This window comes from Saccoglossus kowalevskii, chromosome 11 (assembly GCF_978046115.1).
Source record: "Saccoglossus kowalevskii chromosome 11, keSacKowa6.1, whole genome shotgun sequence".
In the NCBI taxonomy this organism is placed as follows: domain Eukaryota; kingdom Metazoa; phylum Hemichordata; class Enteropneusta; family Harrimaniidae; genus Saccoglossus; species Saccoglossus kowalevskii.
The window spans coordinates 1627179-1649816 of NC_140651.1; the positions used below are offsets into that span (position 1 = coordinate 1627179).

A 22638-nucleotide genomic window follows, 5' to 3' on the forward strand; every position below is an offset into this window, starting at 1 on the left:
ATAAGACGGACTGCATGAATTAAATCACATAAATGACATGTATCGTGTAGTTGTCATTTTCGGAATTGTCGCGTTTTAATAATTAGAATCAGGCTAATTTGAATGAGTAACCGTCGTATGAATTTTGAAGCTTCGCTATGAGAACTGAGTTCGTTTTAGATTACTCTGTGTTACAGACACACGTTTAAAGCCATATTTATATGTTTGATCTCAGACTAGTAATACAATCTGAGGTTTGATTCGTTGAGAAAGTATTTCACGTAGCACTCTATTAAAGGTACAAAACATTTTATGTTATATATAGCAACACAATTTGTTGAGTTTGTCGTGGTATTTAAAGCGCCACCATCGGCACGTGTTCGAATTTTGCATGAAAACAAATCAGGCATTTACGTACATACTAGACTTACAATAAGGAACATTTACGTCAAAATTATGTATTTTCTTAATACAGATTCCGCACTCATAATCGATAAAATAGATTGGAATATTAGAGCGTTTTTTCAAATTAAACTAAACTGCAAGATTCAAATTCCGGTATTGAAAATAGAAAACACGCAACATTAGCCCACATCTCATTCTCGTTTTCTCTTCAGTTTTCCTGTGTGTGTACGCTTTTGTTTCTGTAAATTATTATGTTAATATTGTGTGGAAAATAATAAAAAAAATTATAAATAAAAAAAATCGGTATTGTCGCGGAATCCAGAGACACCATTTTATACCTTCATTCTACCTTTTTTCCACTATAATTTTTAAGGTAGTTAGCCACCATTATAACATGAAAAAAATTGTCACAGTAAATTATTCAACAGTTGTTGCGTAATGATTCACATATATGCCCGTCATCATTCATATTTAAAGTTTATACGGAGAAAGAAGGTAATGTTTCCAAGAAAACATATGCAAAATAATTTTAAAAAATGAAAATTTTGGTACATTTTTCATAGGACTACACATTATTTAAATGGATATATTCAAAATTCTCACATTTTTCGTGACAAGTCACCAAACCAAATTTTGAAAAATGTTTTTGCCATAGAGATCAATTGTAAACTATTCAAAAAACGCATTTTGATCAATTTTTGAGACCGTTTTGTGGAAAACTTAGTTCGGTAGTGAAGGTTTCGCTTCCTATTTAGTTAAAAGGAAAGTCAACTCTGCAACTGTGATGGTAAACAATTACAATGAAGGAAATACCATGCATATATTTAATAGAATAATTACATATTCGCAACTGAAAGCTATTCACTTAATGCTCTCGCAAGGTGATCAGTCCGAGTCGCCAGTAAGCGTACGCGTTGCGGATGATTTCTTGCATTAGTGAGAGACAAGCCATGGGCTTCCAGTGTGTTGTTGACATATGAAAATTGGTGCTTACAAGTCTTAGTAGGGGATTTGGATTATAACACGATCTAAATCCAACGTTAAGCCTATAAACGTTCCATTGTTTTTCGTGCCAAACCCCTTTGTTAAGTACAACAACAAATATTTCGTTGGTGTTTGTGAACTCTTGTGTGATTGGTCAATGCATGGACAGCTCTTCCACTTCCGTGTTTTACTCCCTATCAATTTGGGCCCTAGACAGTATAGTAGTATAGTAACACCAATGTCAAACGCCGTATGCCTAACGTAAGCTGGGCTGGAATATTATGATGAGCAAGTAAACAATGACGTCATATTTACTTCGATGCGATGTCACTACTTTCGTATCGAACTACAAGTATCTTTCCCCAAACGAGTCGTTTTCTTTCCGCAATACGCATCTTCCGAACACACAATATTTATCAGATGTTCTCGTGAACGTGGTTCACTAGTAAAAAATATGACTTTTAATATATATGTTCCTGTTTAATTGAATACAATTTAGTTTCAGACGGCAGTAATGTTTCCGTACATGCTATGCTCGTTTTTTATTTTTCTCTGCCACGCATTTTTGTTCAAACAGACTTTTAATCAGTATGTTCTCTCGTCTTCCACCATCTTGACTTTCAATCCGTCCGTTTTTATGTCTGTCGTCATCTTGACTACCTATTCACACTCTTTCAAACGGACTGCATGTGTAAGTTTGTACCCCGTATTCGACAAAATACGCGAATATTATTGTTTTCATGATGCATGAATCTTCAAATTTTGTTATTTTCACCGACTACACTTGGTTTTTGTTGTTCTCTGTCTCGCATTTTTTTTAATAGACTTTCATTCCGTCTTCCGTTTTCACGTCTGTCGCCATCTTGACTACACGTCCAGTCTTTCAGCCTGAATGCACGTCTACCTACGTTATACCCTGTTTTTATTAATAATTTCAACAAAATAACTCTAATACTTGTGTATAAATGAGGCACGATTGTCTTTATTATTTTATTTTCACTATTTTCGGTTTTTTGTTAGCGTTTCAAAGGGTTTCTTTTACGTGACGATCAAGAAAACGCAAATCTTCGCTATTTCCGATGTTGATGCCCGGAATCTGAGTCACACACACAGAGTTGTTAACATGAATTGCCGTGTCTACTGCGTTTGGATCTTCTTCACTATCATTTCCACCGTCATCAAAATCCGGAAAAAAAAACATCGACCAAATCATCTACACACGGGAACTCGTGATCAGCTAGCCTGACAAGTTGGCGTAGGTGGCGCCCTGGACTGCGGCACTTTCTTCATAGTAAACAGATGTACCCGTAAACCAATTTTGACAGGAAACAGAAGCATGGTTTATGAGCTAATTTTTAAAGAATCACTTTTGACCAAAAATACACATTTTTGTGCATATTTCAAACTACAGTGTCCATAAAAAAATACTTACAAAATTTTAAAATTCATACAATAAGCTTTCCAAAAATATATGGTTTTGTGGACAAGGGAGGTCATCTTGGTTGCCTAATTAACTAATTAAAATACCTGTCAGGTAAACTGCATCTCTACCTTAACGAAAAATCGAAATAAACATTTAGTTTATGCATGGAGGTAGAAAAGAGACCTCCATGGTTTAAATCAGCTTAACTTTTTTCCAGCCTACCCTGCTACAATAGAATCGCTGGAGTTGCTTGTTCTTCCTACTATAATGTCTATGGTTTACGGTTACGTCCAAACATGGAGCTCCATGGTCCAAACGCCACCCTCTTGACTAGAGATCTGTGTTGAAAAATAAACCTTTGTTGTTGCGGTGTACGCAAGAAGATGAACTACTTATGTTTTTAACATCACTTCACCTATTAACAATTCACCCCTAGACGTGATAATTTTATTTCAATAGTAAAAATCCGTTCTCAAAAATCCAAATAATCACAACCTCACCGAAATTCATTTTCTATTCCTACCCACAAGCCACACCCAGACCATTCATCCTTTTCACCTCCATGATTCATCAAAACGAGTGGTCCGGGGTATACTAGTACTCTGACCCATGCCGAGGACTTCCTGTTTGTAATGCTATATGATAAATCAGATTAACTATCACGTGAAACCAAATGAAAATCATTCTAAAATAACGTACTAGTACTTATACCCAATTGATTCTGGGAAGAAATGACATTTGCAATAATAATCGACGAGCAGGTCTGGGTAGTAACGTTCGGTTGACGAAATAGACGATACAACAGTACTGATTGGGCCTACATGAATGCTACTCTATTTCGCATAACCAAATGTTGTTGTTTTTTTGCTGTCGCACATTATCTTCGGTAATAACTCCGAAAGTGAAGTCTTATATCTTCAGCAGAACGTAGCCGTTAAAACTTGCAAAACGAGTCTGTTTTGATCATCGCTTAAGCAATTTATTTATTTTTTGACTCATTTAAAAAATACGAACGGTGTCAATATTTAAAACTGCATTTTGTCTGTCTCTGGCGTGCTACAGAATGACATAGAACTCGGCCGATCGTATTTTTACAAAGGACCTGAATGTAAAGCACTAAATTCACCCAACCTCCTGCTCGCTTCTGCTTTTCGATCATTATTTTTACTCGCTTTTGCAACCGCATGTTGAATAATTTCCGCTTAATTTTTATTAACATGGCCGTGGCCGCATTTTAAATACATGGCCGTGGCATCAATATGTTCCCGGTGTCGCTGCTCTCTGCCCTAAGGAGTAATTGTCTCGATAATCATATTGTTGAAACGAGGTAGCAGCCCTGGATTCAAACGGAACACAATCCCGCTCTATCAGCTTGTTGTGGAACGTTCACACAACAAGATGTCATAGTTCAAGTTACGTTCGCGAACGAAACAAAGTATGATGGTTTCGAAGTGTCGTTCGAAATTAAATAATGGTTAATACTCATATTGAATCCTCAAACTTTAGTACTAATAAACCATTCCGACAACTAATATGCCAGTGTTCAGTGTTTGAACAAGCGGTCAGTGTTTTTAATAAGCGAGTGAGAAAAAAAAGGGATAAAAACATGGTCGTTTTACCGGTCGGAAACTAAGCGATATGCTGTTGATTAAAATGTTATAAAAGCGAAATATTGGGCGAAATGAGTATTGATGCCCATTTATAGCTTGAAATGTGTCACGAAATGGCGACATGGTTAGAGTTGGAAGTACCATGGTTTATAGTTCCATGGAAGTACCATGGAAGGTACTAATCCATGGTAGTACCAGTACTAGTATACTCGGGGAGGGAGCCCAGAGAGGGAACAGCCAGCATCCTTTTTACGGGAAAACGTGAAATCTCGACGGATTTGTTTCGTTCTCACATGTAATATTAGGTTTTGCGTTCTTCTAAGTTCAAAAAAGATGACTAAATCAGCCAAAAAGCAAGCGTTTAGAAACATACCTATGCAGAAGTTGGTTTGCCAGTACTTAATCCATTTTTAACACCTAGGCTACTCTATTGACATTGGTTGTTTATTTCATGGATTTGGCACTTGAGGTGGCTGATAAGCCGTGTCGAAAACGTGCACAAAACGACCATTCTGTGCACGTTTTTGACACGGATTAAAAACCAGTTGTAAGCACAAATTTTCATATGAGTCATGGGCTTCCAGTGAGTTGTTGAGAGGGTTGATTTATTTTAAGCAGTACAGTCGTAAAGCGAGTTTCATTCTGGCATTTGATTGGTCAGTGTCAAAGAATGATTGGAGCAGCCACTGTATAAGTATCTAAAACCACGGGCCATTGGGGAGTTGGTCTTACCATGGAACTATAAACCCCGGGGTTTATAGTTCCATGGTCTTACACACTGCACTGATACTGCAGTACACCGTCATGTCCACATGGCGTTGCCTGTTAGTGATCATGGTCATGTGACTCAATATGATTGTTAGGATGTCATCTGTAAGGGTTCATATCATCGAATTACGGCGTTGTCACGTGACCTATTATTTCATTGTTGTTAGGTTGACAACAGGAGCGGAGACAGCGTCATTATAATAATCAATCATGGTGCATTACACAATGGCGATTGTTCAACTCCGATAAAATCCCGAAGGCCGCTTCACACATTCTATAAAAAACTAACCGTCGTGCAGAGTGATAAGATGGTCGTGCTGTAAGATTAGAGTTTACCCGTGTTTATTCCGTTGACCCAATTATCAGACAATTTTTGAGGGTCAATAACACAATAGTACACATAAATCGAACATTAGAGTCTGTGGCCGACGACATATTTGTTTTCGTAATTAATGAAATCGGTGTCACTGTTTTTTTTTTATTCATTACAATGTGACCATACTCTAATCAATTCAGCATGACGACCTTCAAAATTGTAATCCTGTATTTGATTACTCCAAGTCGAGTATGAATCAGTTAATACCCATATATTAGTGATTTTATAGGTTGACATTGTCTGTCATTACTAGTTAAAATGGTTGTATTTGGTGTCATGCATGACGGAAAAAATAGTTAAATTTGTATTGGATTTTCGTATTCAACTATTTACGAGTGCACGTAAACTTTTGGAGAAGTGCGTGTTTTTAAAACAGTGCCCTCATCGGTGATAACGATCACTTATAGGTTACTTATAACCTCACTGTTTGAGCACATTTCATTGTTGTGGTTTGGGTCTCACGAGTATGACCTTGTTGTTGACTGGAGTGAATTGCATTGTATACATACATTTATTGGTCAGTTAGCAAAGCTACCTCAATTTATTGAAGATATCATCAGGTTACTATCGACTACCGCGCTTACCCACATTGGTATGAATACTCGTCTTTTATGATAACTGCCTATTGAAACAAGGACCTGCACCCGTTTCATTTACATGAAATGAACATTTGGATTTGTCGTCATGGCTGCACGTTCGCCGTTCGCGCGGTGTAAAATTGTTGTCGTTGGAGACCAATTTTGTGGGAAGACTTTATTACTGAACTCCTTTGTCAATAAAGGAAAGGTAAGCTACAACACTGTAACTGTTAACATCCATTTGTCATTATGGTATAATAGCGCGTATCACAGAGCAACCTTCGTATCGTGGTTTCCTGCACGGTAAATCAGTGTAGACATAACAACCACTTATGGACTACGTTTTTTAGGTTACATGCATAACTGGCGCCCATCGAGTCTAGCGATAGTCGCGTTCGATAATTTGTTATTACGAGTATCATGCAATAATTTTAGTAGGCAATACACTTAAAATCAGAACCATGTCAGATCGATAGTACATTTATGACAGATAATAGTTGGCACACATATAAAAGTACCCTGCGGTACTTGGTTACGTGATGTAAACATAGGAATATACATAGAATGGAATTGATATGCCATTAGGAAAGCAGTGCCATCATATGCGTCTAATCATGTATTACTGAATGCTGACGAGTGAAACAAAAAATCTGTTAGCATGTTAGCTTTCATAAAACCATTCACGTACCAAGTTCTTAACTGATCAATGAACAACACTACATACATCGCTCATTTGTAAAAATGCATTCAAATACATGTGTTTAAAAATATCGTGTACTCTACCAGAAATGGCTCGAAGAAAAACAAGCCGCGCTTGAAGGTCATTTAAAATAAGACAATACGCTCTACTGCACATCCACAATCTCACATTTACCTTTAGAATCATATGTGTTGTCACATATATACCAATTTATTATCTTCTACGGTTTGAAAATTAAACTGGCATCAGCTAAAACCAACTTTTCTGTTCTGGCCTTCCACCCTATGAACTAAGTTTTCTGTCCCTGATTGCTTTGTCAACAAACTTAGAGCGATGCTTTAGAGTTAGACTATACTAGTTAACATCAAACAATAGGGTTTTCCGATTTCAATGCCCTGTGTCAACTCAATGTCATAAGTGTTTTCCACGGTGAAAAGGTGTCGTGTGAAGCGGTAATTGAAATAGTACGCCTACTTTATTGATTTTGAGAAAACAAACGGTAGCATATGTTTGTGTGTATCTATTTTCTACATTACCAGGACACTAGGACTAAAGGAAAAAAGAAAGAATGTTGCCAGACTGTTGAAATGTTTGCTGGAAAAAATATATACAGTTTAGACTGTATAAACTTAAACATTAGTGTATAAATAATATCACGTGTATAAATAATAGACGTTTTAAAAAACTCGGAATATTTAGTTTAAAAAAAAAACATTCATACCTTCATGAATATCACTGTCTTATTAGTGTTTATTTGTTATTTTTACATCGCGATATGTTGGAAATGTCTCATTATATATTTCCCCTTCGTTGACAAAACAACGGAGTTATTGTTAATATCATCCTTCTTTGTTCACGAGGTGACTGAAGCGGTAATTCACTACCGGTGCATGTGATAAAATATAGTGAGTTAAATAGCTGGATCCAGTTACCCAGAGTTAAATAGCTGGATCCAGTTACCCAGAGTTTAGAAATATCAAGATATTTGAAATATAATGACAAACGGTACAAATGGTATGTGTGTTTGACAAGTACCGTTTACGGCCGGGTCATTGGCGTTAACTTTGTTGACCACTTAATACACACCACAGTCATGTCAGACACGCATCAGTCTTGTTAATTCAATAGTTTACTTGTGTGTTGTTATTGCAGTCAGCATAAATTGATGTGCACTTTAGTCCTCTATGCCAATTAATTTCTCATTTTAGGGACTGCTCATCTTTAATGACCGGGGGGCGGAACAATCTTTATTAAGTTGTACACAAATAATGACTTCCGGTCATCCAATCAAAACATGATGACCCCTCTCAGCCCACCCGTCCTGAAAAAAAAGAGAAATCATAAATCCCAAACGACCAATACTGCCTAGAATACAATAAAATAATAAAATTGCCGTGCCATGGAGGTGAAGAAACCCCAAATCATAAGAAAATACATACAAAAGAGAAATTAACATTGGTTTCTGTTTGAATCATTAAATTTAATGTATTTGAAATTATTTATAGTTCATATTTAATATCCATATATTGTACATGTCACTTACTTACGTTGTATGTGATAAGCAGTCGAATCACTAGTGAATCAATTAAACAAGTAATCAGTGATATTTGGGAAAACTTAAATAAATAACCAATGCTGTGAATAAATAAAAAGAAATTAATTAAAAAAAGGACGATTTTTGTAATGTTGAAGTTAAGATGCAACCCCTGTCATACAAACTGAGCCGTCCCTTAGCGGAAGTGCATACCACGTCAGATAACAGAAACAGAATCTCTACAAATACAAATACTAGAGGGACATGTCCCAATTAAGTGTAGGGATTAGGTTCATAACAGGAATGATGATACAATATGTATTTGTTGCGCTTTTGTCTCAATATTCATATTAGTTTGTCGCTTCTTATCTCGTTGACCTTAAATGTGATCGAAGCGTAGTGAAAAGCAGCACAAAATAACTTTACTTAGCTTTAAAGTACAGTTTGCGGTCATTGACGTTAACATGATTCTCCACTCACGTATTGACTTCTGATGAGATGTAATCACTATTTATACATGTGCACTTTAATCCACTTAATTAGAATCCTATTGTTGACAGTTGTGCAATATCTCAGTGTCATGTATAGTACCAGTACGTACCACGCTCCTACGTCGATAACAAACTACTCAATGCTATTAACACAAAATAAATAAAAACAAATATACGACATATGTTATCACGGGTAAATACCCCATCCCCGCATAGGGATCTCTACTATGGAATAACAAAGACACAACGCACAATATTTCAACAGTTGAAGCGAAGTGTGTTAAATGTCTGCTGAAGAATCTGGCAAGATAATTAATATAGCAATATTTGTGGCAAACAACACATGCGTCTAGATAATATAATCATTATATTTGTGGCAAACAACACATGTGTCTAGATAATATAATCATTATATTTGTGGCAAACAGCACATGCGTCTAGATAATATAATCATTCACTAGTATATTACAATATTCTTCAGGCGAAAAAATTGTTTTCGGTACTAAGATGTTAAAAAAAATATTTCGGTGGGCGCCTCTTTTCTTTTTGTTTTATTTTATTGCCATTTTCACTTTCATTTGATATACGATATTTTAGCAGAAACCATATTTAAGTAGTGCATTTTCCATGGAAAGTGGTAGAGAGTGTATTCATAACATTAAAAGTATGATTACAAGAAAACAATTTCTTAGGCGACCGGTTTCATTTCTTGTGCATTGCTTCACACTACAAACTGTTTATATTTCCACTATTGCAACCTCGTTTATCTTAGCTATACGAACACTTCAAATCTGTCGTTGTTGCCAGTGAACGACTGGACACAACCTTTTCAATAAGACTTACAACGTCAATTGTTGGACAAAGGGTCGGAATCGTTTGTGTCTGTGTAAACCTATTTCCATGGAACCATTTTAGTGCCATGCTCTTATATATGTATACCTCCTCAAACACTGTCATAGCCTGTCATCCTGTTATAGTAAAACTGAGTAGACCCTCCTCAAACACTGTCATAGCCTGTCATCCTGTTATAGTAAAATTGAGTAGACCCTCCTCAAACACTGTCATAGCCTGTCATCCTGTTATAGTACAACTGAGTAGACCCTCCTCAAACACTGTCATAGCCTGTCATCCTGTTATAGTAAAATTGAGTAGACCCTCCTCAAACACTGTCATAGCCTGTCATTCTGTTATAGTACAACTGAGTAGACCCTCCTCAAACACTGTCATAGCCTGTCATCCTGTTATAGTAAAATTGAGTAGACCCTCCTCAAACACTGTCATAGCCTGTCATCCTGTTATAGTAAAACTGAGTAGACCCTCCTCAAACACTGTCATAGCCTGTCATCCTGTTATAGTAAAACTGAGTAGACCCTCCTCAAACACTGTCATAGCCTGTCATCCTGTTATAGTAAAACTGAGTAGACCCTCCTCAAACACTGTCATAGCCTGTCATCCTGTTATAGTAAAATTGAGTAGATCCTCCTCAAACACTGTCATAGCCTGTCATCCTGCTATAGTAAAATTGAGTAGACCCTCCTCAAACACTGTCATAGCCTGTCATCCTGCTATAGTAAAATTGAGTAGACCCTCCTCAAACACTGTCATAGCCTGTCATCCTGCTATAGTAAAACTGAGTAGACCCTCCTCAAACACTGTCATAGCCTGTCATCCTGTTATAGTAAAACTGAGTAGACCCTCCTCAAACACTGTCATAGCCTGTCATCCTGTTATAGTAAAATTGAGTAGACCCTCCTCAAACACTGTCATAGCCTGTCATCCTGTTATAGTAAAATTGAGTAGACCCTCCTCAAACACTGTCATAGCCTGTCATCCTGTTATAGTAAAATTGAGTAGACCCTCCTCAAACACTGTCATAGCCTGTCATCCTGTTATAGTAAAATTGAGTAGACCCTCCTCAAACACTGTCATAGCCTGTCATCCTGCTATAGTAAAACTGAGTAGACCCTCCTCAAACACTGTCATAGCCTGTCATCCTGTTATAGTAAAACTGAGTAGACCCTCCCCAAACACTGTCATAGCCTGTCATCCTGTTATAGTAAAACTGAGTAGACCCTCCCAAACACTGTCATAGCCTGTCATCCTGTTATAGTAAAATTGAGTAGACCCTCCTCAAACACTGTCATAGCCTGTCATCCTGCTATAGTAAAACTGAGTAGACCCTCCTCAAACACTGTCATAGCCTGTCATCCTGTTATAGTAAAACTGAGTAGACCCTCCCAAACACTGTCATAGCCTGTCATCCTGTTATAGTAAAATTGAGTAGACCCTCCTCAAACACTGTCATAGCCTGTCATCCTGCTATAGTAAAACTGAGTAGACCCTCCTCAAACACTGTCATAGCCTGTCACCCTGCTATAGTAAAACTGAGTAGACCCTCCTCAAACACTGTCATAGCCTGTCATCCTGTTATAGTAAAACTGAGTAGACCCTCCTCAAACACTGTCATAGCCTGTCATCCTGTTATAGTAAAACTGAGTAGACCCTCCTCAAACACTGTCATAGCCTGTCATCCTGCTATAGTAAAACTGAGTAGACCCTCCTCAAACACTGTCATAGCCTGTCATCCTGTTATAGTAAAACTGAGTAGACCCTCCTCAAACACTGTCATAGCCTGTCATCCTGTTATAGTAAAACTGAGTAGACCCTCCTCAAACACTGTCATAGCCTGTCATCCTGTTATAGTAAAATTGAGTAGACCCTCCTCAAACACTGTCATAACCTGTCATCCTGTTATAGTAAAATTGAGTAGACCCTCCTCAAACACTGTCATAGCCTGTCATCCTGTTATAGTAAAACTGAGTAGACCCTCCTTAAACACTGTCATAGCCTGTCATCCTGTTATAGTACAACTGAGTAGACCCTCCTCAAACACTGTCATAGCCTGTCATCCTGTTATAGTAAAACTGAGTAGACCCTCCTCAAACACTGTCATAGCCTGTCATCCTGTTATAGTAAAACTGAGTAGACCCTCCTCAAACACTGTCATAGCCTGTCATCCTGCTATAGTAAAATTGAGTAGACACGTAAGACAGAACTTATCTAAGTGTAAGTGATATTTTTACAGATAAATCGATATAATGTTTACTTCATATGTTTGATTCAAACCAGTGAGCACCAATTTGCTGCACATTCACCTGGTTTTGCAACTCAGCGGACCGTAGGTCTTCTTTTGAGGAGGACACTCTACAAAGACAGTGGAGCTATTTCAACCACGAGGTCACTTGGTTTAGTAAAGGGTAAATCATTAAAAACTGTGAAATACTGTAGAAATTGTTTTTTTCGTTCGCCTAGTTTTGAGATGCATTTTTTTGAAAAACATATATGTGGCTGTCAACTACCGACATCTAAAGAACCGATAATCTAATTCAATACAACTAGGCATGTAGCTGGTTAGAAACACTTATATGTTTTTGGTGGAAATCCACTAAATCTGAATCAGGAAATCTATAAGGTGAATTATTGTGGTTGGTGTGTTTATCAAGTTTTTTATTTATTTGTTCAACATATTCTTGTTTCCGACGAGTGCAGTAATTTGCATATGACACAATATGTATTTAATTGTCGGGAGTCGTTGCAGTTTAGTTCATTTGTGTAGGTATTTGAGTGTATTTATGTATATCTGTTCCACCAATATATCAAGAACAAATCTTTAGATATCAGTGATGATGTGACAATGCGCATATCTGATAAGTGGAATGTTGTGCTTGTTACTAATATAATGTTATACCCTATTATCAAATGAAATACCATTCTGTTTTGGCAGAAACCGTTGATCGTCTGTCCAATTGGCCTATTTTCTATAGCAGGATCCACGGCGGTGTTTTGAGCTGGAGGCCGGTGAACGAATGTAAATATTATGACGTCATAAAACCTGGTTAAGAGAGCGATAAGATGCGTGTTCATCTCTCGTCAGCAAATATATAGTGAATCGACCACCACTATATTGGGTCGATTCCAATATGTGTTGTTGTCAGCCCCGTGTACCGTCTGTCCTCAGAGAAATGTACATCATCTTTCCGAATGTTGTTGATATTTGACTGTTTCTAAGACAGACAAGCCTGACTACTACGTTACCGTCTATGAATTGTGTTGGTGGGGTGGGGTAGCTTGATTGCATGGGTGTTAAAGGGCTCTGAAATATTCAGAAAATACATGATTAAAGGAATATTTAGGAAAATATACTTAACAGTTTATATCTGCATACCGTTTTTTTCATGGTTACATGGCGTTTATTTAAATGAGGCGCACTAGCATTCACAGACTAACAAAACAACAACCATTCGGTTGGCAGACACATAGTCTTTAAGACTATTCGAACCGTGCGAACAGGAACAATGTATAACTTATAAAACCAGTCAGTTCTAGCCAAACCCAAATAAAAACATATATGTGAATTATGTTCGAAGAATGACGTGGAGGATGAAGAACACTACATAAAAATTATGTTCGCTATTACCTCACTAATAAACATATCAATAATTATATGAACCAAACATAAAACATTCCCAATTTCAATAGAAAAACAAACAAACTGTAATCTATATATCACTGGATTTTTTTTATTTAGCTTCTTACGCAGTTTTACCTCATTTCTGTACTTTTAATGTACTTTTTATGAATTTTTAGTGAGTGTATGTTTCAGTTTGTTATGTGACCATTTAATCTTCTGTTTTCTCGACGAGCGCTTTAAATAAATTGGCGGCCATGATTTAAATAGGGTTATATCTACAGTGAACCACTCTGATCAGAACCGATTCTCCATTTGTATTCTGTGCGTGAACCTCCCGGGCACTGGGGTTATCCAAAGGTCACTGTGTCTATATTCATGAATTAAGTCAATGCCGTGTTTCATTGTGCACAATGTCTGCTATCAGCATTGTCTGATTTCACTGAAAATTTAATAGATAAATCCCCAAGGCATATTTGTTCTATACGTACAAGCAGTCGTCATTATGTTCAATACAAATGTATTTTAGTGAGTTAAAGAAAATAAGTTTAACAATACGGCTCCATAGTCTAGAATGCTATGTCACGCCTTAGATAAACACCAATACTAGTAGTGCATTCGTTAGTGGTAAACGGTACAAAAGTGTCAGTCTTGCTTGTACGCACAGGACGCCAGTCAGTACAATGGGAAATGTTGCCAACACTATGCGAACAAATGTAACAATTCGAAATCGAAGTTATTGAATTTGTTACTCTGTAACACTGTAATACTGTAACACTATAACATTGTAACACCGTAACACTGTAACATCGTAACACTGTAACACCGCCAAAACGTTTAATTTACGTTGCATAATTGCTTAGAAACTCAAGACAAATACTCTATGAGTTGAATTCATTTAAATCGAGAATCATTCTTATCATCAATATATCTGTACGACGAGATGGAGGATGTTTTGCATATTAATTAATTGTCTACAGTTTCTTGATGAATTCTTCACTGCTTTCAAAGATCGAAAATGGAGGCGATGAGAATGATGCAGACATGAAGAATATGTTAAATGTACACAGTTTTAAAATATATTATTAATGGACGGAACAATTGGGCTCGTTTGAAACAATGAATACTAGACAATATTTAAATAATAACACATGCTTGTGAGGTCAATATCACGATTTGTTGTCTGTTAAAGGGATATTGGCCTTGACTAACAGCCCGTGGGTCTACACAAAATCGTGATATTGCTTGAATAACCATGTCAAATCGAACATACATTCACCATGTACAACTACATCTAACATACCTCTCTCACACATGCTCTGCCACACTATATTTTGAGTAATGCAATATTTTATTTCATTTATTATAATAACTGCACATTACTCGTGCGTTTTAGTACATAATTTTTAGTGAAAATCAAGGATACTAGAAACTATTATAATAATTTGTACAAACAGACAAGTAATGCAACAGCATTTCTGGACGCTATTTGTCGGCATATTGTTCCCATGACATACTACTAACTATGTTCAGAAGACTGAACTTGAAATATGTGAATATCGTATTGAATAGAGTTCATCGTAATAAATACGCCACCAAAGACAAGTTGATTTTTCTCATTTTATATTCGGGATATTTATGCCAAAATACTCGGTGTTATGATGACGGAAATATACTATTTAAGTGAGTGACATTGCAAACTTGGTAGACAGCACATGACTCTAGAGGTAAAATAAGTAACCGTAGAAACAATACGAGATTACGAGACAATAAACATATTTAAAATGGCATGTTTTCACCAGTTCAATTTTCGTGTCGTGACTGAAGATTCTACTAAATATTTATTGTTGTGGTTTTAATGCGGCTTAAAATCATAATTTCAATAGATTATAAGACATATAACCACTTACCATGTTACAGGAAGACTATTCAACTCCCACATATCGTTTAGGAGTTTAGCGCCGCCAGACTTATGTTACCTTTCACTAATCTGGATGATGTTTCTCGCATCTGTTCACACCATAGGATCAAGATCTTTTACCAATAAAAAATCATTTCCATTTGTACAAAAATTAACAAACAAAAATATAGAAAAATACACACAAATTCTGGGACAAACATTTTGCCGGAAACAAATTATAGCGCTTATATAATTGTGTTATGTGCTGTGTTTTGTGAAATTAACACAGATGTTTGGCTAAACAATTGTTTTCCACTGTTACAGTGTATAGTTCGATAATTAAATCGATATATGATCTTTGTATTGTAATCTCGTCTTTTGTGAAAATAAATACAATTTAATATTCAGTATTAATTATTATGATATAATCATGTTCTATAATTTATTTCACTACATTATAACACTGAATGTCGGTCTGAACAAACGTTATAGCTACAACACAGATGATATTAAATAAGACTTTGTAATACATTGCTGACGAGAAGTACGTGATATTACGTAACATGTTTGCCTCATTTTCGTGACGTTACGACTAGCCCACAAATCACAGCAAAAGTAGTTCACGTGTACATGGAAGTGACAGAAATCATAAGATATCACCATGGAAACAAAATTTTGTTACAAAGAAAAGTCAAATCGTTGTAATTTCAACGATAATAGTATAAAAAAAACTATCAAAGCGGCAGTTTTTGTTTCCTGTAAAATATAGAAACATTTTGACTCGATTCCAAGAAAGCAATGTAATTTCCGGATGTCCGTAAGTTTGGGTTGGCACCCGTTAGCGGCGTGCATGCAGTTAGAGCGGGACAATCACAGTGAATAGCTCTGTGCAGTGCATGCAGTTAGAGCGGGACAATCACAGTGAATAGCTCTGTGCAGTGCATGCAGTTAGAGCGGGACAATCACAATGAATACTGTAGCTCTGTGCAGTGCATGCAGTTAGAGCGGGACAATCACAGTGAATAGCTCTGTGCAGTGCATGCAGTTAGAGCGGGACAATCACAGTGAATAGTTCTGTGCAGTGCATGCAGTTAGAGCGGGACAATCACAGTGAATAGCTCTGTGCAGTGCATGCAGTTAGAGCGGGACAATCACAGTGAATAGCTCTGTGCAGTGCATGCAGTTAGAGCGGGACAATCACAGTGAATAGCTCTGTGCAGTGCATGCAGTTAGAGCGGGACAATCACAGTGAATAGCTCTGTGCAGTGCATGCAGTTAGAGCAGGACAATCACAGTGAATAGCTCTGTGCAGTGCATGTAGTTAGAGCAGGACAATCACAGTGAATAGCTCTGTGCAGTGCATGCAGTTAGAGCGGGACAATCACAGTGAATAGCTCTGTGCAGTGCATGCAGTTAGAGCGGGACAATCACAGTGAATAGCTCTGTGCAGTGCATGCAGTTAGAGCGGGACAATCACAGTGAATAGCTCTGTGCAGTGCACGCAGTTAGAGCGGGACAATCACAGTGAATAGTTCTGTGCAGTGCATGCAGTTAGAGCGGGACAATCACAGTGAATAGCTCTGTGCAGTGCATGCAGTTAGAGCGGGACAATCACAGTGAATAGTTCTGTGCGGTGCATGCAGTTAGAGCGGGACAATCACAGTGAATAGCTCTGTGCAGTGCATGCAGTTAGAGCGGGACAATCACAGTGAATAGCTCTGTGCAGTGCATGCAGTTAGAGCGGGACAATCACAGTGAATAGTTCTGTGCGGTGCATGCAGTTAGAGCGGGACAATCACAGTGAATAGCTCTGTGCAGTGCACGCAGTTAGAGCGGGACAATCACAGTGAATAGTTCTGTGCAGTGCATGCAGTTAGAGCGGGACAATCATAGTGAATAGCTCTGTGCAGTGCACGCAGTTAGAGCGGGACAATCACAGTGAATAGTTCTGTGCAGTGCACGCAGTTAGAGCGGGACAATCACAGTGAATAGCTCTGTGCAGTGCATGCAGTTAGAGCGGGACAATCACAGTGAATAGTTCTGTGCAGTGCATGCAGTTAGAGCGGGACAATCACAGTGAATAGCTCTGTGCAGTGCATGCAGTTAGAGCGGGACAATCACAGTGAATAGTTCTGTGCGGTGCATGCAGTTAGAGCGGGACAATCATAGTGAATAGCTCTGTGCAGTGCATGTAGTTAGAGCGGGACAATCACAGTGAATAGCTCTGTGCAGTGCATGCAGTTAGAGCGGGACAATCACAGTGAATAGCTCTGTGCAGTGCACGCAGTTAGAGCGGGACAATCACAGTGAATAGCTCTGTGCAGTGCATGCAGTTAGAGCGGGACAATCACAGTGAATAGTTCTGTGCGGTGCATGCAGTTAGAGCGGGACAATCATAGTGAATAGCTCTGTGCAGTGCATGTAGTTAGAGCGGGACAATCTCAGTGAATAGCTCTGTGCAGTGCATGCAGTTAGAGCGGGACAATCACAGTGAATAGCTCTGTGCAGTGCACGCAGTTAGAGCGGGACAATCACAGTGAATAGCTCTGTGCAGTGCATGCAGTTAGAGCGGGACAATCACAGTGAATAGCTCTGTGCAGTGCATGCAGTTAGAGCGGGACAATCACAGTGAATAGCTCTGTGCAGTACATTGACTTGAATAATATGTATTTAATTTAGATGACTAACTTAATAAGAGACAATGAGTCTCACTTTAAATAATCAAATTTTATGAATAGATTGTTGCTGAAAACCTTGCTTAAAGGCCAATAATTTGACTATGGTAGCTTTCACAAAACAAATACACAGACACTACATCCATCGAAGCAGTCATTGGGCACACCTTAGATGATGTTTAATTAAATTGGAAAATAATATTAATTGACCTGTTTTAGATATTGAATGGTAACACTAGGGTGAGTATATCTGCACACATTCGCAAAGACAATTGATATGAACAAATATAATTGAGTACACGATTTGCACATTGTTAGGGCGAAGATCGAATGCAACCATGAATTACGTAATTGACTATAGAGCGTGCCTCTTTGTTGCAAACATTGATGACATTATCAAGTTTAATATACATATATCAGTATTTTGATATTCAAAAAATATTCCATCTATGTTTTCTGCGCCCACGAAACGACGCTATAATTCACCTGCACATGACATACGGGATACTCATTATTGCACATTCATCTTTAATTTTAACTTACTATCGGTAAACTATGATGACATAAGTGAATTAGATATGATATGCTATTTAATTCACTTTTAACACGCCAGAATCTAGTAACACACAGTGTATGGCTTACAGTAACTAGTAACACAGTATGTGGCTTACAGTAACTAGTATCACAGTGTACGGCTTACAGCATCTAGTAACACAATGTGTGGCTTACAGTGACTAGTATCACAGTGTGTGGCTTACAGTAACTATTAACACAGTGTGTGGCTTACAGTAACTAGTAACACAGTGTGTGGCTTACAGTAACTAGTAATACATTGTGTGGCTTACAGTAACTAGTAACACAGTGTGTGACTTACAGTAACTAGTAACACAATGTGTGGCTTACAGTGACTAGTATCACAGTGTGTGGCTTACAGTAACTATTAACACAGTGTGTGGCTTACAGTAACTAGTAACACATTGTGTGGCTTACAGTAACTAGTAACACAGTGTGTGACTTACAGTAGCACAGTGTGGCTTACAGTAACTAGTAACACAGTGTGTGGCTTATAGTAATTGGTATCACAGTGTGCGGCTTACAGTAACGAAGCTAATATTACAGTGTGTGGCTTACAGTAACTAGTAGCACAGTGTGGCTTACAGTAACTAATATCACAGTGTGTGGCTTACCGTTACTAGTAGCACAGTATGGCCTACAGTAACTAGTAACACAGTGTGTGGCTTACAGTAACTAGTATCATAGTGTGCGGCTTACAGTAACGAAACTAATATTACAGTATGTGGCTTACAGTAACTAGTAGCACAGTGTGGCTTACAGTAACTAGTAACACATTGTGGTTTACCGTAACTAGTGACACACAGCCCGTGTGTGGCTTATGGTAACTAGTAACACACAGCCCGTGTGTGGTTTGTCAAATCATTCCAGGTCTTTGTATGCCATAACACGGGATGAGTTCTAAAGTCTGGTATGTTTACGCTGTCGATGGTTTTATATTCTTCGTAGCGTTGCAATATTTTAGCTTGGTCAACCTGCAAAATTCCAACTTCGAAATCGAATGGCTACATTTTAAAGATTACTGAACAAACTAGAGTCTGATTTTATGTTAATAAATTTGTCAATTTGACTTCGGAATGCAAATAAACTTGGTATTCTATTAGATGACCTTCTACTGTGGTCTCCCAACTGTTCACACAAATACAATTTTGAATCACAAATCTAGCATTGTTCAGTCCATTACTATTCTATAATTGGCGATGTGAGAGGTCAAAGTCAGGTCAATTCAAACCTTTGAATTCACATTTGGCGTGCTATGTTGATACCAGGCTGTGGCAACAAGAGTAATATTTGTGTTTTTAGAAATTTCCCTAGTTAGATTTGTATTTGTTGTTCTCGGCGCTGAAAATTGTTTACCTATAATAGGATTGGCACAGCGATGTTATGTAACGTTGTTTGTAGCTCTGAGCAGTGCATGTATCACACGTTTAAATGGCGTCGTTTTATTAACGTATCACAATTAATCACATTCTGAACGTCTAACAGTATTTTTTTAACGTCAGTATTATTCATGTCTAAATATATTGGTTTACATGGGATTGTAGTATTATATACACATATTATGTAGTAATTGTTGATTGCATCTTTAGTAACAGTACATTTCTGTCAGTTGTATATGAATTCTTTTATACTAAAATTTGCTAACATTTGTAGGGTTAATTTGTTTTTTACCATATTTCTGATAGTAAAAATTAAATCAGAGTTTGATATTATCTGCCGTATTGTATTTCCATTGGCACGGTAATGCCGTATATATTACACACAAAGGCACAGCTAAATTACAACAAATGATTATTTCCATTTCCTATAACGGCAGGCTGCTGATTGTTCTGATTACCAATCTCTATTCCAGTACTTTAATATGACTGTACATTTACTGGCACTCTTACTCACTCACACTACGTACACGTACAAAGTATTTAAACATTAATGGAAGGTAGGTTAAATGGCTATCTGTTATGCACTATAGTTAATACGTTAATGCATTTCATCTTCAAACTTCAAAATAAATAAATAGATAAATAAATAAATAAATAAATAAATAAGTAAGTAAATAAATAAATAAATAAATAAATAAATAAATAAATAAATAAATAAATAAATAAATAAATAAATAAATAAATATGTTAATGCCTCTAGCAATTGACGGAATTCGCATGAGCATGACTCGAAATTGAATTCAAAAATAGAAGCGTCCTTTTTACAACTACGTTTTGTGTGTTTTCTCCGCACACATGGGAATATGACCTTCAATGGCGGTGGTCGTCGCGCAGCCCGTGTTCGAATTTCATGTATTTTACACGCGTTGTAAATCTAAAGAAACTATACTTTGAAGATAAAACGTATAACACTCATCACACTTACTTCTGAAGTATAATGGTGAATGCAAAAACAGATCTCAGGAACGCCATCTTGGTGTTTCTATCAAAGATGAAATTGATTGTTTTCAGGTGTATTATTAGGCAGTCTTACACAATGAACATATTTAAATTGTTGTATACATACAAATTAATTGCTTTATTCGAACTGTCACAAATGTAGTATAATACGATTTATAGAATGAATTATTTGGTATATTCACAATTGCGTTAGGCAATACTCTGTATTGGAACCCAGCGACGTGCAGCAATCAATCCAGGGGAACACTGAATTGTTCATATATCCAGGGTCTTGATATGAAACCATATCTTGCAAGTCTTGTCGGTAATTCTCGGTATAATATACATGTATGTATTTCTGTCTGACGGCAGCTGACCTTTTTAGAATTAGAGAATTCCACTAGAATATTCCATTATGCGTATAAAGCGAGGAAACCCACTTGACACTTGGATTCGAAAACAAGTGATGGAACCTCATTTGAATGAAAGAGACAGGATTAATTTATGAATTAAACACTTCTTATTATTGCAACGGAAAGATCGCTTGATTCCTTTTTTTCTAGCTCAGTGTCGCTCCTTTAAGCAACATGACATTTGTGGTTTATAAGAACCTAGCAGATACATAATGTATGTGAGACCTACAAGCTCTCATATTATCAGTGTAATGTGTGTGGTACATGAAATAATATCAAATAAAATAACCATCAAGGTGACGCACACCATAATAAGCTTTACCACGTGACCCTTTGCACGGAATCGGTATCGGATTTACCGTGCAATGCTACATCATAAAAAATACTGCATCGAAGCATGTGTGTTGTTTGCACTGACAGATTGTGTTATTGATATCGATTTTACCAAGAAAATAGTGTGAGTCTGTGCTGGGATTCATATGCTGGATGTGTTGTCGGCTTTTACATTACGTGTTTTAACCTTGACTCTGGTAAACCTATACGCGGGTTTGTTTGTTTGGTCGGGTCAATAAACCGTGTGGTAAAGCCTGTTATAAAATATAGTAATTGATTGGTACTTGCCAGTAATGATAGGAAATTGGCGCTAATACTCGTAAAGGGTCTCGTTATCGTCGTATTCTGACGTCAATTTGTAAGTCACTTCAACGTTGCACATTCTTCTCAGCGGCTTCAATCGGCATCGTGGCATTATATATAGATATCCTATTTAGAGACAGCTTTAGACATCTCAACCATATTACCATGGTAATCACACTCACGGATGATTTATCAATATTTGTCTTAAATATCACTTGCAAATTCGTCTAGCAATAAATGTCATTTTATCATAAATTGACTTGTATGCCACTATTAATTTATTCTATTGGCCAAATCACCATTCTTTTTCAGAATTGTCAATGATTCAAATTCTGGGCTTGTAGTTGACGGACTATGTCGAACCTTCATAAAAAAAATGCACATCAAGTAGTTAGTGCCACATAACAGACGCCACTGTGTATACTGTCAATCCGCAAAACAATCAAATCAATTTTTAGAACAGTGTCGCCGAGTTAGAGAATTTGGTAGATGTGTTATCATTGCGGGTTGTTACTCGTTGTTGGAAAAATATGTAGAATGCTTTATATTTATCAACCATTGCTAACGGCAATACGATCGACCACTGTTAGATATCGGAGACTGAAGGCAATACAATCGACCATTGCTAGATATCGGAGACTGAAGGTAATACAATCAACCACTGCTAGATATCGGAGAATGAATGTAATACAATCGACCACTGTTAGATATCGGAGACTGAAGGCAATACGATCGACCACTGCTAGA

General features: G+C 37.3%; 1 protein-coding gene across 1 annotated transcript in view; it reads left to right on the forward strand.

Annotated features, from left to right (window-relative positions):
- The first annotated feature begins 5996 nt into the window (after positions 1-5996).
- The window catches only part of LOC102809312 (uncharacterized), a 77880-nt gene continuing 61238 nt past the window's right edge, over positions 5997-22638 (forward strand). The window contains exon 1 of the mRNA XM_078012668.2: positions 5997-6331. Within this exon, the coding sequence (XP_077868794.1) occupies positions 6230-6331 (102 nt within the window). The 5' untranslated portion in view covers positions 5997-6229. The remainder of the gene's footprint in view (positions 6332-22638) is intronic.